The sequence below is a fragment of the Phocoena phocoena genome, chromosome 5 (genome assembly GCF_963924675.1).
Source record: "Phocoena phocoena chromosome 5, mPhoPho1.1, whole genome shotgun sequence".
Classification (NCBI taxonomy): domain Eukaryota; kingdom Metazoa; phylum Chordata; class Mammalia; order Artiodactyla; family Phocoenidae; genus Phocoena; species Phocoena phocoena.
In genome coordinates, this window is record NC_089223.1 from 120,394,323 (window position 1) to 120,410,548 (window position 16,226).

General features: G+C 37.0%; 1 protein-coding gene across 2 annotated transcripts in view; it reads left to right on the forward strand.

Annotated features, from left to right (window-relative positions):
• Positions 1 to 8,848: 8,848 nt before the first annotated feature.
• The window catches only part of ADAD1 (adenosine deaminase domain containing 1), a 44,727-nt gene continuing 37,349 nt past the window's right edge, over positions 8,849 to 16,226 (forward strand). For both annotated transcript variants that reach the window (XM_065877832.1, XM_065877833.1), the window contains exons 1-3: positions 8,849 to 9,020; positions 9,771 to 9,959; positions 12,121 to 12,288. In XM_065877832.1, coding sequence (XP_065733904.1) covers positions 8,849 to 9,020; positions 9,771 to 9,959; positions 12,121 to 12,288 — 529 coding nt within the window. The remainder of the gene's footprint in view (positions 9,021 to 9,770; positions 9,960 to 12,120; positions 12,289 to 16,226) is intronic.

The window sequence follows — 16,226 nt, forward strand, 5'->3', positions numbered from 1 at the left end:
TTGACATCAGCCTTAGTAATATTCTTTTGGATATGTCTCCTCAAGCAAGGGGACAAAAGCAATAATAAACAAACGGGACTACATCAAACTAAAAAACTTTTGCAGAGCAAAGGAAACTATCAACAAAATGAGAGGCCACCTACTGAATGGCAGAAAGATATTTGCAAATGACACATTTGATAAGGGGTTAAGATCCAGAATATAAAAGAACTCATACAACGCAAGATCAATAAAACAACCCTATTAAAAATGGACAGAGGATCTGAACAGACATTTTTCCAAAGAAGACATACAGATGGCCAAAAGGCAATTGAAAAGCTGCTCAACATCACTAATCATCAAAGAAATGCAAATCAAAACCACAATGAGATACCACCTCACACTTGTCAGAATGACTATCGTGAAAAAGGCAACAAATAACAAATACTGGCAAGGATGTGGAAAAGGGAACCTTCATACACTGTTGGTGGGAATGTAAATTGGTGCAGTCACTATGAAAACAGTATAGAGATTCCTTAAAAAATTAAAAATAGAACTACCATATGATCCAGCAATTCCACTCTTGGGTATTTATCCAAGGAAAACAAAAACATTAATTAGAAAAAATATGTTAATAGCAGCATTATTTACAATAGCTAAGATATGGAAGCCACCTAAGTACCCACCAAAGATGAATGGACAAAGATGTGGTACCTATACATACACACACACAGAGGAATATTACTCAGCCAGAAAAAAAGAATGAAAACTTGCCTGACATGACAACATGAATGGACCAAGAAGGTATTATGCTAGGTGAAATAAGTCATGTAGAGAAAGAAAATACTGTATTATTTCACTTATATGTAAAATATAAAAAAAAACAAATGAATAAACATAACAAAACAGAAACAGAATATACTATCAGGCCACTCAAGATGGAGATTCTCTTGCTCTCTCTACATCCCTTGCTCAACCAGTACATGCCTTATCTACATGCTACTCAAATGACTAACCTTCTCTCTCATTCATAGAGCCTAATCAGTAACTGCCTACATGGTTGCCCCCAGCGTCAGATAGTGATTGTTATAAGCTTTAGATCAGAAAGGCTCTGCCCTCCTAGTTTATCAAAGGGGTTATAAGGGACATGCCCCTTTGCTGGTTTCCCTGGTAACCAATAAGCCAACCTGATGTCAATTCCACCTACAACTAGTAACCTCCCTCTTCCCCTAGTAGCAACGACAGCTGCTGTGACCTGCCTGCTGTCTGCCATACATGGTGGAGTGCTGCTCCAGGAACTCCTTGCTTCAGATGTGTAAGATCCTCTATCCAATAAACCACCGATATCGCTGTCTATGGGCTTTTTCTTCAGTCTTGAGGCTAGGCAATTACAAAACTTGCAGGCCTGTGGAATGCAGCTCAACCTAGTTACAGATATAGAGAACAAACAGGTGGTTGCCAGTTGGGAGAGGGGCTGGAGGGGGTGGAAAGAAATAAATGAGGGAGATTAAGAGGTACAAACTTCCAGTTGTAAAATAAATGAGTCACAGGTATGAAATGTATAGTGTGGGGAATACAGTCTGTAACTCTGTAGTATCTTTTTATGGTAACAGATTGTAACTATATTTATTGTGGTGATTATTTTGAACTGTGTAGAAAGATCAAATCACTATGTTCTGTAACAGGAACTAACACAATGTTGTTGGTCAATTATACTTCAAAAACAAATAAACTCATAGAAAAGGAGACCAGACTCATAGTTACCAGAAGCAGGGATTAGGAGGAGGAGGAATTGGATGAAGACAGTCAAAAGGTAGAAACCTCCAGTTATAAGATAAATAAGTACTGGGGATGTAAAGTACCACATGATAAATATAATTAACACTGCTCTATGTTATGTATGAAAGTTGTTAAGATAGTAAATTCTGAGTTCTCATTACAGGAAAATATTTTTTTCTCTTTCTTTAATTTCATATCTATATGAGATGATGGATGTTCACTAAACCTATAGTGATAATCATTTCATGATGTATATAAGTCAAATCATTATGCTGTACACCTTAAATTCATACAGTGCTGGATATCAACTATATCTCAATAAAACTGGAAGAGGAAAAAAGACAATAGAAAGGATCAGTGAAACTAAGAGCTGGCTCTCTGAAAAGATAAACAAAATCGAAACACCTTTAGCTAGAGTCAACAAGAAAAAAGAGAAGGCTCAAATAAATAAAAATCATAAATGAAAGAAGATACATTACAACTGATACTACAGAAATACAAATGATCCTAAGATACTACTATGAACAATTATACACCAACAAATTGAACAACCTAGGAGAAATAAATTCCTGGAAACACACAACCTACCAAGACTGAATCAGGAAGAAGTAGAAAATATGAACAGACCAATTACTAGTAAGGAGACTGAATCAATAATCAAAAACCTCCCAACAGACAAAAGTCCAGGACCAGACACCTTCACTGGAGAATCCTACCAAACATTTAAAAAGAATTAATACCAATCCTTCTCAATCTCTTGCCAAAAATGCAAGAGGAAGGAATATCCCAAAACTCATTTTATGAGGCCAGCACTACCCTGACACCAAAACCAGACAAGGACAGCACAAGAAAAGAAAATAATAGGTCAATATTCCTGATCAGCACAGAAGTAAAAACCATCTACAAAATATTAGCAAACTGAATTCAACAATACATTAAAAGAAGGATCATGCACCATGATCAGGTAGGATTTATTACAGGGATGCAAGGATGGTTCAACATCTGCAAATCAATCAATGTGATATATCAAGTTAACAAAAAGAAGAATAAATATAATTGTCTCAATATATGCAGAATTCAACATCCACTTATGATAAGAACTCTCAACAAATTGGGTATAGAGGGAACATACCTCAAGATAATGAAAGCCATTTATGACAAGCCCACAGGTAACATGATACTCAACAGTGAAAAGCTCAAAGGTTTTCCTCTAAGATGAAGAACAAGACAAGGATGCCCACTCTTACCACTTTTATTAAACATAGTATTGGAGGTCCTAGCTAGAGGCAAGAAAAATAAATGAAAGGCATCCAAATTGGAATGAAAGAAGTAAAACTATCTCTATTTGCAAATGACATATTACAAATAGAAAACCCTAAAGACTTAGACCTAATTTACAAATTCAGTAAAGTTGCAGGATACAAAATCAGCATACAAAAATCTGGTGCATTTATATACACTAATAAAGAACTATCAGGGGCTCCCCTGATGGCACAGTGGTTAAGAATCTGCCTGCCAATGCAGGGGACACGGGTTCAAGCCCTGGTCTGGGAAGATCCCACATGCCGCAGAGCAACTAAGCCCATGCGTCACAACTACTGAGCCTGTGCTCTAGAGCCCACGAGCCACAACTACTGAGCCTGCGTTCTGCAACCACTGAAGCCCGCATGCCTAGAGCCCATGCTCCACAAAAAGAGAAGCCACCACAATGAGAAGCCCACGCACTGCAACGAAGAGTAGCCCCCGCTCGCCACAACTAGAGAAAAGCCTGTGTGCAGCAACAAAGTCACAACACAACCAAAAATAAAATAAATTTTAAAAAAAGAACTATCAGAAAGGGAAATTAAGAAAACAATCCCATTTACAATTGCATCAAAAAAGAATAAAATACCTAGGAAGAAATTATCCAAGAAGCTGAAAAACCTGTATGGTGAAAACTATAAGACACTGATGAAAGAAACTGAAGATGACACAAATAAATGGAAAAACATTCCATTCTCATGGATTGGAAAAATTAATATTGTTTATATGTCCATACTACCCAAAACAATCTACAGATTCAGTGCAATCCCTCTCAAATTTCCAATGGCATTTTTTTCAAAGAAATAGACAATACTAAAATTTGTATGGAACAACAAAAGATCCCAAATACCCAAAGCAATCTTGAGAAAGAACAAAGCCAGAGGCATCATGCTTCTTGATTTCAAACTACACAATAAACTACAGTAGTCAAAACAGTATGGTACTGGCATAAAACAGACACATAGATCAACAGAATAGAGCAGAGAGCCCACAAATAAATCCACGCATATATGGTCTATTAATTTATGATAAAAAAAGCCAAGAATATACAATGGTTAGTCTCTCCAATAAAACTGGACAGCCACATGCAAAAAAATAAAGCTAGACCACTATCTCACACCATTCACAAAAATAAACTCAAAAAGGATTAAAGACTTGAACGTAAGACTGGAAACCATAAAACCCCTAGTAGAAAACATAGGTGGTAAGCTCCTTGACTTTGGTCTTGGCAATGATTTTTTGAATTTGACACCAAAAGCAAAGGCAACAAAAGCAAAAATAAACAAGTGAGACTATATTCAACTAAAAAGTTTCTGCACAGGAAAGGAAACCATTAACAAAATGAAAAAGCAACCTATGGAAAGGGGAAAAAAATGCAAATTGTATATCTGATAAGGGGTTAATATCAAAATATATAAAGAGATCATAAAACTCAATATAAAAACCCCATACAATCTGATTTTTAAAATGGGAAGAAGATTTGAATACACATTTCCCCCAAAGAATGTATACAGATGGCCAACAGGTACATGAAAAAATGCTCAACATCACTAATCATCAAGGAAATACAAATCAAAACCACAATGAGATACTACTTCACATCTTATAACAGCTATTATTTAAAAGACAAGAAATAACAGGTGAAGAGATGTAGAGAACAAACATATGGACACCAAGGGGGGATGGGGGGGTTGGATGAATTGGGAGATTGGGATTAACATATATACACTAATATATATAGAGTAGATAACTAATGAGAACCTGCTGTATAGCACAGGGAACTCCACTTCACTGTACAGTAGAAACTAACACAACGTTGTGAGACAACAATACCCCAATAAAAAAAGAAAGAAAGAAAGAAAGAAATTACCAGGGGAGGATGTGGAGAAAAAGGGAACGCCCATACACTGTTAGTGGGAATGTAAATTCCTTCACTGGTAATGGAAAACAGTATAGAGGTTCCACAAAAAATTAAACATAGAACTATCATACGATCCAGCATTTCCACCACCGGGTATTTATCTTAAGGAAATGAAAAAAGTAACTGGAAAAGATATCTGCACCCCCATGTTCACTGCAGCATTATTTACAATAGCCAAGACATGAAACAACCTAACTGTCCATCAATGGTGAAATGGATAAAGATTATATATATATATATATATATATATATATATATATATACACACACACACACACATATATGTATATATACACACAACTGAATATTATTCACCCATAGAAAGAAGGAAATCTTGCCATTTGCAACAACATGGATTGACCTTGAGGGCATTATGCTAAGGGAAATAAGACAGAGAAACACAGATACTGTATGATCTCACTTACATATCGAATTTTTAAAAAATGAAGTCATAGGGCTTCCCTGGTGGCGCAGTCGTTGAGAGTCCACCTGCCGATGCAGGGGACATGGGTTCGTGCCTCGGTCCAGGAAGATCTCACATTCTGCGGAGCAGCTAGGCCCGTGAGCCATGGCCGCTAAGCCTGCGCGTCCAGAGCCTGTGCCCCGCAACGGGAGAGGCCACAACAGTAAGAGGCCCGCGTACTGCAAAAAAAAAAATGAAGTCATAGATTCAGAGTACAGATGCGTGGTTGCCAGAGGCAAGGGGTGGGGATGTCAAAGGTACAAACTTCCAGTTATAAGTCCTGGGGATGTTATGCACAATATTTGCTAAGATAGTAGATCTTAAAAGTTCTTATCACAAACAAAATATTTATAACTGTATGTGGTGATGTTAACTACACTTGTGGTGATCAACCTGCAATATATACATACACTAAATCATATTTTTTTTAATAAATTTATTTATTTTTGGCTGTGTTGGGCCTTCATTGCAGCGCACAGGCTTCTCATTGCGGTGGCTTCTCTTGTTGCAGAGCACAGGTTCTAGGCGCACAGGCTTCAGTAGTTGTGGCTCGCAGGCTCAGGAGTTCTGGCAAACGGGCTCTAGAGAGCAGGCTCAGTAGTTGTGGCACACGGGCTTAGTTGCTCCATGGCATGTGGGGTCTTCCTGGACCAGGGCTTGAACCCGTGTCCCCTGCATTGGCAGGCGGATTCTTAACCACTGTGTCACCAGGGAAGCCCTAAATCATATGTTTTACAACTGAAACTGATATAATGTTATGTGTCAATTATATTTTAATAAAAAAGAAGAAATTTAACTGAGAAAACTTATTTAAAAAAATAAGAATACCACAGTAATAACTGCTTCAGGCAAAATGAAAATTAGTCAAACTCCAGGGTGAAACAGGATATTTACATAGCCTCAAATTATCTCCCTAAAAATATTTATTAACATGGTGGTTTTAACATATGTCTATAAACTGTGATACTCTTCTCTCCAGGAGATGTATCTCTATTTCCCTACCCTTGTGTGTATGCAGGACTTCCTTCTAACAGAGTACAGAAAAGGGAAAATAGTAACTTCAGAGTGGAGAAACATGACAGACACAACCTTAACAAGTCATCAAGGTTAACATCACCACTAATAGCTGCTGATATCATGTACTCCTTGATATGCCACAAGATGCGCACTTCACCTCCACAGTAGTCTTACCAAATATCCTTAACTCTTGTTTAAGCATGAGAAAACATTAGGCAAATGTAAATTGAGGGCCATTCTACAAAATATCCAACTGGTACTCTTCAAAAGGATCAAAGTCATAAAAAACAAGGACAGACTGAGAAACTACCATTTAAACCACAGAAGACGAAAGAGACATGACTGCTAAGTGCAATGGGGTATCCTGGGTTGAATCTGGACATTAATTAAAAACCTGGTGAAATCCGAATAAAGTATATAGTACAGTTAGTAGTTTTGTACCAATGTGAATTGCTTAGTTTTGATAAATGTACTATGCTATGTAAGATGTTAACACTAGGGGAAACTGGATGGAAGAGTATAGAGGAACTCTATCTTTACAAGTGTTCTGTAAATCTAAAATTATTTCAAAATAAAACATTATATACATATGCTTTATCTTTAAGAGTCATTTTTAACCATTCCTTTTACTTCTTTAGCTTCTATTTCCATTCCGTGTCCCTACTCAAACTGATCCTAATGTAATTATGTAATTTTGTACTTAGAAGTTTTATTCACCATCCTTACCACACTTCTTGGCAACATTTGAACTTTTTAATCTCCTGTAAGCAAAAGTTTCTAAATATTAAAGGAAAAAATACCTAGACTGAGTTATCATTACAGTTATCAACGAGCACTTGATCAAAACGTCATAACCAACACATTCTGATAACCACTAAAGAACATGCTGCTTTTATTGAAAATGCACTACTTAATGAGAAAATGATGTTGTTTTTTCTCCCAATTAACCCATGTATTTGTGGACGGATATTACTTCTTGCTATAATGAGGTAGCACACCATCAATTCTGTTATTTTTTCTTTTTTAAAGTGATTTAACCCTCGAGAAGCCTTTCCCACGTAAAGAAGTAGAGGGTCATTTAAATTTTGTTATAACAATCTCACTCAATTCCATGAGTTACATGCCAAATCTTGTTTAGTAAAATACTAGTTAAAATATTTTCAGCGGTGTCTCAGCAACACCTCTATCAGAGCCTCCTTCAATTTTCACAAGAGCCAAGAACTGAGGACAGGCACACTGGGTTTGCCATACCTGTTTTCAGGACTGTTCCTGGCTTGGCCCCATGTGAAGCTTCTGCAAGAATACAGGGTGGTTTTTTTCCTGTAAACAATAAAGACACCGTGAGGCCAAACCCTGTCCACAGGGACCTTCTCAGAGTATAACTGGGGACAAAGCGAAGGGTTTCCTTTAAACTACCCCCACACACACAGGTAGCCCTAGGGCTGCCTCCAAGGACCCTAGATAAGGAGACCCCATTCCAGTGCTCTGTCAGGATGGAGTGGGTAGGGGTCAGGTGTGCGTAGAGGGCGTCGGGCAGGGGAGCGAAGGGGCCGAACTGCTCAACGTTACCGGTGTGCTCCAGCAGTCAAGGCGGCCAAGGGGCCTCGATACCCACCCTCGGAAAGCTGGGAACACATCCCGTGGCCTTAAACGTGCACGACGTTCTGCGGCGTCCAGACGCTTGGCGACGCAAGCTGTGGAGCGCGGCGGGCACGCGTAGGCGCAGGCGCGGGGGGCGGTAGCGCGAGCCTAGAAGACGGTTGGTGACTGGTTGAGGCAGGGCGCGGGGGCGTCAGTCCCTGGCCTGCAGGGACGCCGTGAGGCAGCCATTTGAAAGACGCAGCCCTGGCCGTGTGGTGGTCAGGCCAAGCGATTTGAAGTGAGAGGTTGAGGCAGGGAGGAAGAAGCCACGGCGTCGGCAGCAGCCGGCCGGCGAGCACCCGGCCTGCGGCTCCGTCAGAGCTGCCCGCCGGCAGGGTCTGGCCAGCAGGGCAAGAAGGACAATTTTGGTGAGTGGGTGTTGGGCTGAGACTCGGGAGGCCGCCAACGGGCGGGCCGCTGCGGGTCTCAAATGTATTCTTTTTGTTGTTGTTGTTTTTCCTGACACCCGAGGAAGGGCTTTTCACCACGGACCACCTCGTCCCTTCTTTCCTCTTTGTAGTAGTGCTTTGGGGGAGGGATTTAGGAGAGACAGTTTTGTCACCCGTAAAACTGTAGGCACAGAGCAGCCGTGACATCAGTTAGAGGTTTAGCGCTTGTCATGTGTGTGTAAAGGCCGCTTATGGGAATGTGGTTGGTTTTTATTTCAGAGTATTTTTAGTTTGCGTAGTACTTTTTTTTTTTTTTTTTGTCTTCTGCCAACTTTCTTACAATTTGTAGGTGAGAAAATGTCTGGCCACGATGACTGGTTTCAGAGTTCTCGGGTCCCTAGCTTTGCCCAGATGCTGAAAAAGAACTTGGCAGTTCAGCCATCAGCCCAGACGGTAACCACACCCACAGGATGTTCCTCGGAAAGTTACAGCCTGTCGAACATGACATCCAAGGTTACTCAAGTGACGGGTACAAACTCCTTTACATTTGTACTAACGCCTACGTTCTTTAAGATTCTGAGATGGCCAGTTAGTTTTGTTGAGCCCCCGGTTTAAATGTTTCCTGGATATATATCCATTTACCTGTGGCCATGTCCCGACTGAAACTTGGATTTGACTCCCAGCACAGTAGTCCTTCCCTTGGCTACTGACTTAATCTTTACCACCTGGGTGTACAACCACTTCCAGTGTGTCTTGCCTTTTTGAGGTGAGGCTGTGTCATCCCCTTCAGGAGAGAGGACTGGATTTATACTGGTTTCTATTCCACATATCACTCAGTAGAGTGTTAAGGGTAATGCAGGGACAGACACACAAAAAATTTGATTGAATTCAACGTGAAAGGTAATATGAAATAGTGAATGGGAAGCAGAAACTAGGTTCTAGTCCCAAATCTGTCTTAATACATTTTAGGCCTTAGTGACATCATGGATAAAACTGGCTTAGAGAGCCTCTGAAGACCTTGACATCACTGAAATTCTAGGATTCTTTGATATCACTTAATTATATGACAATGATAGTACTTTGCAAAATAGTACTCTAAAAGATATATACAGTAACAGGTTACACTTCTTTAGTAGTAGAAACTCATTGTTAATGAAAAACACATGTGACTAAATGTGTCTGGAACACCTTCCATTTTAGGAAAGGGTTTGGTGCTTTTGCTTGTCTTATTATTCTTTTTAATTTAACCAAGTTGACAAGCGTAAACATTTATTTTTAGGTAATTTTCCAGAACCATTGCTCTCCAAAGGTCTTTCATCTATTTCAAATCCTCTCCTTCCTCCAAAAAAAATACCTAAGGAATTTATAATGAAATACAAGCATGGAGAGATAAATCCGGTATCAGCCTTGCACCAGTTTGCGCAAATGCAGCGGGTTCAGTTTGACCTTAAGGAAACAGTAACAACAGGCAAGTGCGAAGTTGTATCTGGTTGTTCCAGTACTAGAAAATATTTTCCTATTGAAAACAGTATATAAGTGGTACAAAATTTGATTATCTTATTTATTTGCCTAATGTCGGGGTTAGATAATTGCTAGTATGTCTTGACAAGGGTACTTCAGAAATTTTTACGTTCATACTTCTTTAGCCTTTTGAGCCTCTAAATTTACTCATACAAAAGTTCTAAAATACTGAATTTTAATTTTTTGTGTATGGCTAGTTTAAATCTCATCAGCCTTGTAGATTATTTTCAATTGTAAGTACTTCTTATAGCATAAGTATACTTCTGTAGGGATGTTGAATATTTGGACTCTGATGATTTTATGAGTATTCTGTGGTGATGATGCCTAATGAAAATTATAGTCAAATTTGGCTTCTGAAATTTATATTTCAGAACCTAATTTTTATAAAGTATAAGGGAAAATAGCAGTTACCTGATTGATTCTCTGTCTGCAAACTTGTCTTTGACTAAATTTCTCCATTCTCTCTTAAACTGTCCCCTGCCAGAAGAATCTGTTAGCACATTGGGCCTGTGGAAGGCTACAGGAGTACAGATTAGTAAAAGATGGAAAGAAGTTTCTGATTTCTTAACCTTATGACTAGTGATTAGGAAAATTAACAGGCGACAAAAATAGGGTCTTAATAATGAAGTGAAGTTTTCCTAGGTTCTATCACTGTAGGTTGGATAACTTCATACGATCAATACTATGGACTGAATTTCTGTGTAATTAGCTTTCTGCCATTCTTCTCAGACTGCCCTTGGAAAATGTAAACTATTGGTCACAGTATGAAGAAAACTTATCAGGGCAACTCTTTGTTGAACAAAGTAAAAACTCAAAAACACAATCCAGTGATTGTTAATGATGTTCATTTTATGTGCATAGTACTAGCTGAATAATCTAATTCAGTAGATTTGGTAGAAAAACCAGAGTGTCAGTATTTTTTAACAAGCTCTTTAGTATGGATTTAGATGATGATCAAGTTTGAGAACCTGGGGTAGAAACAGGATGAAGCTTAAAGTCTCAGCACTCTGACACAGTACTTATTAACAAATTTGACACATAATATCTCACAAATAAGAATCATCTGGGCCACTTGTTAAAAATATAAAATAGTCTCAGGTTTACTAAATTTGGATTGGAACCCAGGTGATCACGAAGGAAGGAATTTGGGAAACTGAGGTCATAGATGTTAGGAGGAAAACAGTTTACCCTGATGCAGTCTGGAGTTGCTTCTAAATTCTTGATATACATCTTAAAGAAAAACCCAGAAGTTAATGGAATATGTAAGAAGACAAGATAATACAATAATAATGAGGCTTATGTGGAGTGACACTGTATGTAGCCATTTGTAACCAGAGTGGAGACTTAAGTTTCTTAAAGGCCTCCTATAGTCTGAATACCAAGTAAAACTTGAACCAGAAAAATCTTTGGCTTTTAAATTTAGAAGATGGTTCCATTTCATTTTTCATCAGGCAAATATGAAAACTAGGTAAATGTAACTGTGTAAAGGTAATTTTTCCGGGAATTTTGGGTGACTGGACAGTTCAGTTCTTTAGCATATCTTTTCTTATTATTATTTACGGTTTGGTTTTCCTTGTAAATCCCCCACACACACCGTAAGGCTGTGATGGCTTGGATTGCTTATTGTGACTCCCTGATAGAAACATAAGATTTCTTCAAAGGGATTCCTTCTGTTCCGGAGCTTATAAGAGTATCAGGGCACTCGGAGTGTAGGAGTTGTTCAGCTTCATTGGTATTGAAGTTCGAAAGAAGAGACATGTTGCCAGAGGCTCCACATCTTCCCTCTCATTGGTCATTAGATAGATATTGGGATGCTTACCATTGCCAGGAATTATACAAGGCACTGTCACTCTGTGTGTGACGTGTACTCTAAGCTGGCCCTATTGTTCATGCTGAATCTGGAGCCAAACTGGCTGCTTGAAGGATTCCTCAGAACTAGTTCAGGGGCCCACTCCGCTTTACTTTTAACCTGTATTGGCTCTGCAGAATAACTGGTAGGCTGAGATAGTTTTCTACAGTTGTACTGGGATGTTTTTCTATGTAACAGACATCTTTTGCAAGATCATACTGTGAAGTATTACAGCATTCATTCTGAGTTATTTTTCAAGGTAATGTTATGGGACCATATTTTGCTTTTTGTGCTGTGGTGGATGGTATTCAATACAAGACTGGACTGGGACAAAATAAAAAGGAGTCTAGATCCAATGCAGCAAAATTAGCTCTTGATGAGCTTCTACAATTGGATGAAACTGAACCAAGAATTTCAGAAACATCAGGTAAATATTCTTGATTATAAAGTAGTGTTTATAAAGTGTATCATTTTCCAGAAAGTGTCACCTGAAAGATTTATGTTAATGAAGAGTTACTTGGCAACTACAAGATAGAAGTAGCAGGATTTGAATAATTTTCTTCCGTTGCTGATTGCTAACTTATTTAATAGTAGTTAAAATGCTCTTGTATATTTCAACACCAAAGATGTAAACATGTTGCTGAACTGTCTGATAACTTGTCAGATTGTAGATGGGTTTGAGTCCTGAAACTTAGCTTTCTCTGTAATTTATTGGATTCTTACTATGAACTTAACACTGTGCACTTAATATGTAGAGGTTATTAATGCAATTTTTGTGAAGTTTGCCTATGTTAAATTCGATAATGGTAGGGTTACTTGAGAAAATAAGGGCCTAAGGTAGCATAGCAAATAGGTTGAGAGTGTAAAGTCCAGAATTAGATTGCTCAGGATTGAGTATTGACCCTGGACAAGACAAGTTGTTTGCTTCCTAAACCTAAGTTTCATCATTTGAAAAATGGAGACAAGGATAGATACCTACTATGGCTGTCATTAGGATTCAGTAAATAATGGATGTAAAACTTATAACCAGTGCCTGGTGAACAGTAACATAATCAAATGACAGTGGTTCTTATTACACATTAATCAATTTGAGGAATATATACATTAGCATAGTAACCAGTTTTTGTCAATATTTCATTCATGTTAGATTACATTTTGGTTTAGCTGTAAATGAGGCAACTTTAGTAAATAAAAACATTTAAATTTGATTTAAACAGTGACAATAAATTCTAGTTAAATTCAAATCACCTTATGACTGGGCTTTTTTTTGTTTGTTTATAACCTATTAATTTTAATATTTCTTTTGTAATACTTTCCTTAAGGTCATTTTGTTCTTTCTCTAAGTTCAGTTCTTATTCTATATATGTTAATTTTTCTGTTGTTTAATTAAAACCATTATTGTTTTGATGTGTAGTCTCTCTCATTGTTTTCAAAATACTGATAATTTGGATTAAATAAGTACTTAGGAAAGTATTTTGGTAATTTTCATATTTCTGTTCACTATTTTTTAGATTTATTAATTTTTTAGGGCTGGGTATGATAATTTTGGTGTCTTATCCATGCTGGCAGTTTATCAATGGAAATTCTTTATATGTGATTATTTTATAAGCTATCAACCCACCTAGGTATGTCCCCAGCAATATTTTCCCTGTTTCTTTCCAACCGTCACATGCATTCAAATCAATAAATCTATGTTTTGAAGATGTACTAGGGTAAATACTAGGACTGTGATAACTTCCAGGGACTGTGGTAAATACTAGGAGTCTAGAATCAAATAAGACTCATTCTGTACCCTCAAGGAACTAAAATACTTAGTTGAAATCAAGTTAAAATATATCTACAGAATTTCCCACGCATCTAATTTAATTATCAGAAAATGATATTTATGATTGGCTTCTCATGAAAAATGCATTTCCCCTGAGGGTTTTCAAAATGTTTATCTAGGGCTAGCAAATCTTTTGCCCTGTGGGCCACAATTTTTAGTTTCTAAACATTTATCTTTTCCCTTTTTTGTGAAAAAATAGCATTTTCCCATCTGCACTGATGCCACTTTTATATTCACTATTGTTTTCTCAAAAAGTGCCAATAGTTCCTTAATGATGACTAAGAGTTCTTTAATAAAAGGTTTTCTCTTGGCATAGAGCCTGGAAATAATTCAATTAGGTCATCTTTTCCCTTATAATGAACTACATTTTCTTCTGTAAAATGTTTGTCCTAGACAACTGAGTTTAACTATTTATTTTCCTTGTGAAGAGATATGGAAGATAAGTATTGAGTATTTATTTCTTTTCTTTGCTGTTAATGTTATATTTGTGTTTCTAGTCTCCTCCCTATTTATAATGTAAAATTTTAAAAACTTATTTTTAATTTTTTCAAAATTCTGAACTCATCAGAATTATTTTTCATGTATATCTTCTTTCATATATTGTACATGGTGTTTTTAAAAGTATATTCTTAGTTTTTTGTTAACCATATAAATACTTTTTTGCTCTGACTCTTTTCAAGAGCAGTATGCTTAATGATATTATGTTAGGTTTTGAAAATCTAACACTTTTTGACACAGTGATTTAAGAATCTGGCTCTGTGTTTATTTTAGTTCAATATCCCTTAAAAAATCATTTAATAATGTAAAAGTAACGTAAATTTTTGTAATGCATGTATTTAAAACGTAAAAATTACCAAGTTAACCATTTTAAATGTACAGTTCAGTAGTGTTAAGTACATTCACTTTTTTGTGCATCCAAAACTGCTCATCTTGCAAAACTGAAATTCTATACTCATTAAACAGTTACTCGCATTCCCCCCTCCACCAAGCCCATGGCAGTTACCATTCTACTTTCTGTCTATATTAATTTGACTTCTCTAGGTACCTCATTTAAGTAGAATCATACAGTATGTGTCTCTTTTGTGACTGGATTATTTCACTTAGCCAGTTTATCCATGTTGTGGCACGTGTCAGAATTTCCTTCCTTTTTAAGGCTGAATAATAATTCTATTATATGTGTATACCACATATTGTTTATCCATTCATCTGTTGGTGGGCATTTGGGTTGCTTCTCCTTTTGACTATTGTAAATAATGCTGCTATGAACATGGGTGTACAAATATCTCTTTGACACCCTGCTTTCAATTGTTCAGGTTTTATACCCAGCAGTGGAATTGCTGGATCATATGGTAATTTTGTATTTAATTTTTTTGAAGAACTGCTGTATTGTTTACCATAATGGCTGCACCCTTTTACATTCCACCCACAGTGCACAAGGGTTCCAATTTTTCGACATCCTTGTCAACACTTGCTATTCTTCATTTTTTTGATAGTAGCCATCCTAATGGGTGTGATATCATGTCTCATTGTGATTTTGATTTGCTTTCCCTAATTACCAGTGATGTTGAGCATTTTTTTCATGTGCTTATTGCCCACTTGTATATATTCTTTAGAGAAATGTCATACTCATGTCCTTTGCCCATTTTTGAATTGGGTTGTTTGGTTTTCTTTTGAGTTTTAGGAGTCCTCTGTATATTCCAGATAACAAGCCCTTATCAGATATGGGATTTGCAAATATTTGCCCCTCTTTTGTGATTTGCATTTTTACTCTGTTAATAGTGGCCTTTGAGTCACAGAAGTTTTCAATTTTGAAAAAGTCCAGTTTGCCTATTTTTTTTGTTTCCTATGCCTTTCATCAGATTCAAGAAATCATTGCCAAGTCCAATGTCATGAAGCTTTTTGCCCACGCTTTCTTCTAAAGGTTTTATAGTTTTAGCTCTTACATTTGGGTCTTTGATCCATATTGTGTTAATTTTTGTATATAGGGTTATCTGAGGGTCCAACTTCATTCTTTTGCATGTGGATATCATGTTTTTCCAGCATAATCTGTAGAAAAGACTGTCCTTTCCCCGATTGAATGGTATTGACACCTTTGTTGAGAATCATTTGACCACCTTTGTAAGGATTTATTTCTACACTTTCTATTCTATTTCATAGGTCTATAAGTGTCTGTCTTTATGCCATTGCCACACTGTTTTGATTAATGTAACTTTTGTAATTAAGTTTTGAATTCAGGAAGTGTGAGTCCTCCAACTTTGTTCATCTTTTTCAAGATTACTCTGTATATGGTGTTTCAAAATGCAGACCAACTTGTACAGTCACATTTTCTTATTTATTGAAAGCATTTGTGCTTGATAAACAGGATTTAATATCTTTAGTTTTCATTTCACTTGATCCTCACTGAGTAGATGGAAAAAATCCATCTTTCTCTGAGTTTTTAAAGTTCTGCTTATTTAAAGTCCAGAGTGTATATATCTAACTATAGTCAACATTTACTTAATTAACGTGAACCCCAAGATGACATTGTCAGTCTTTCTTTG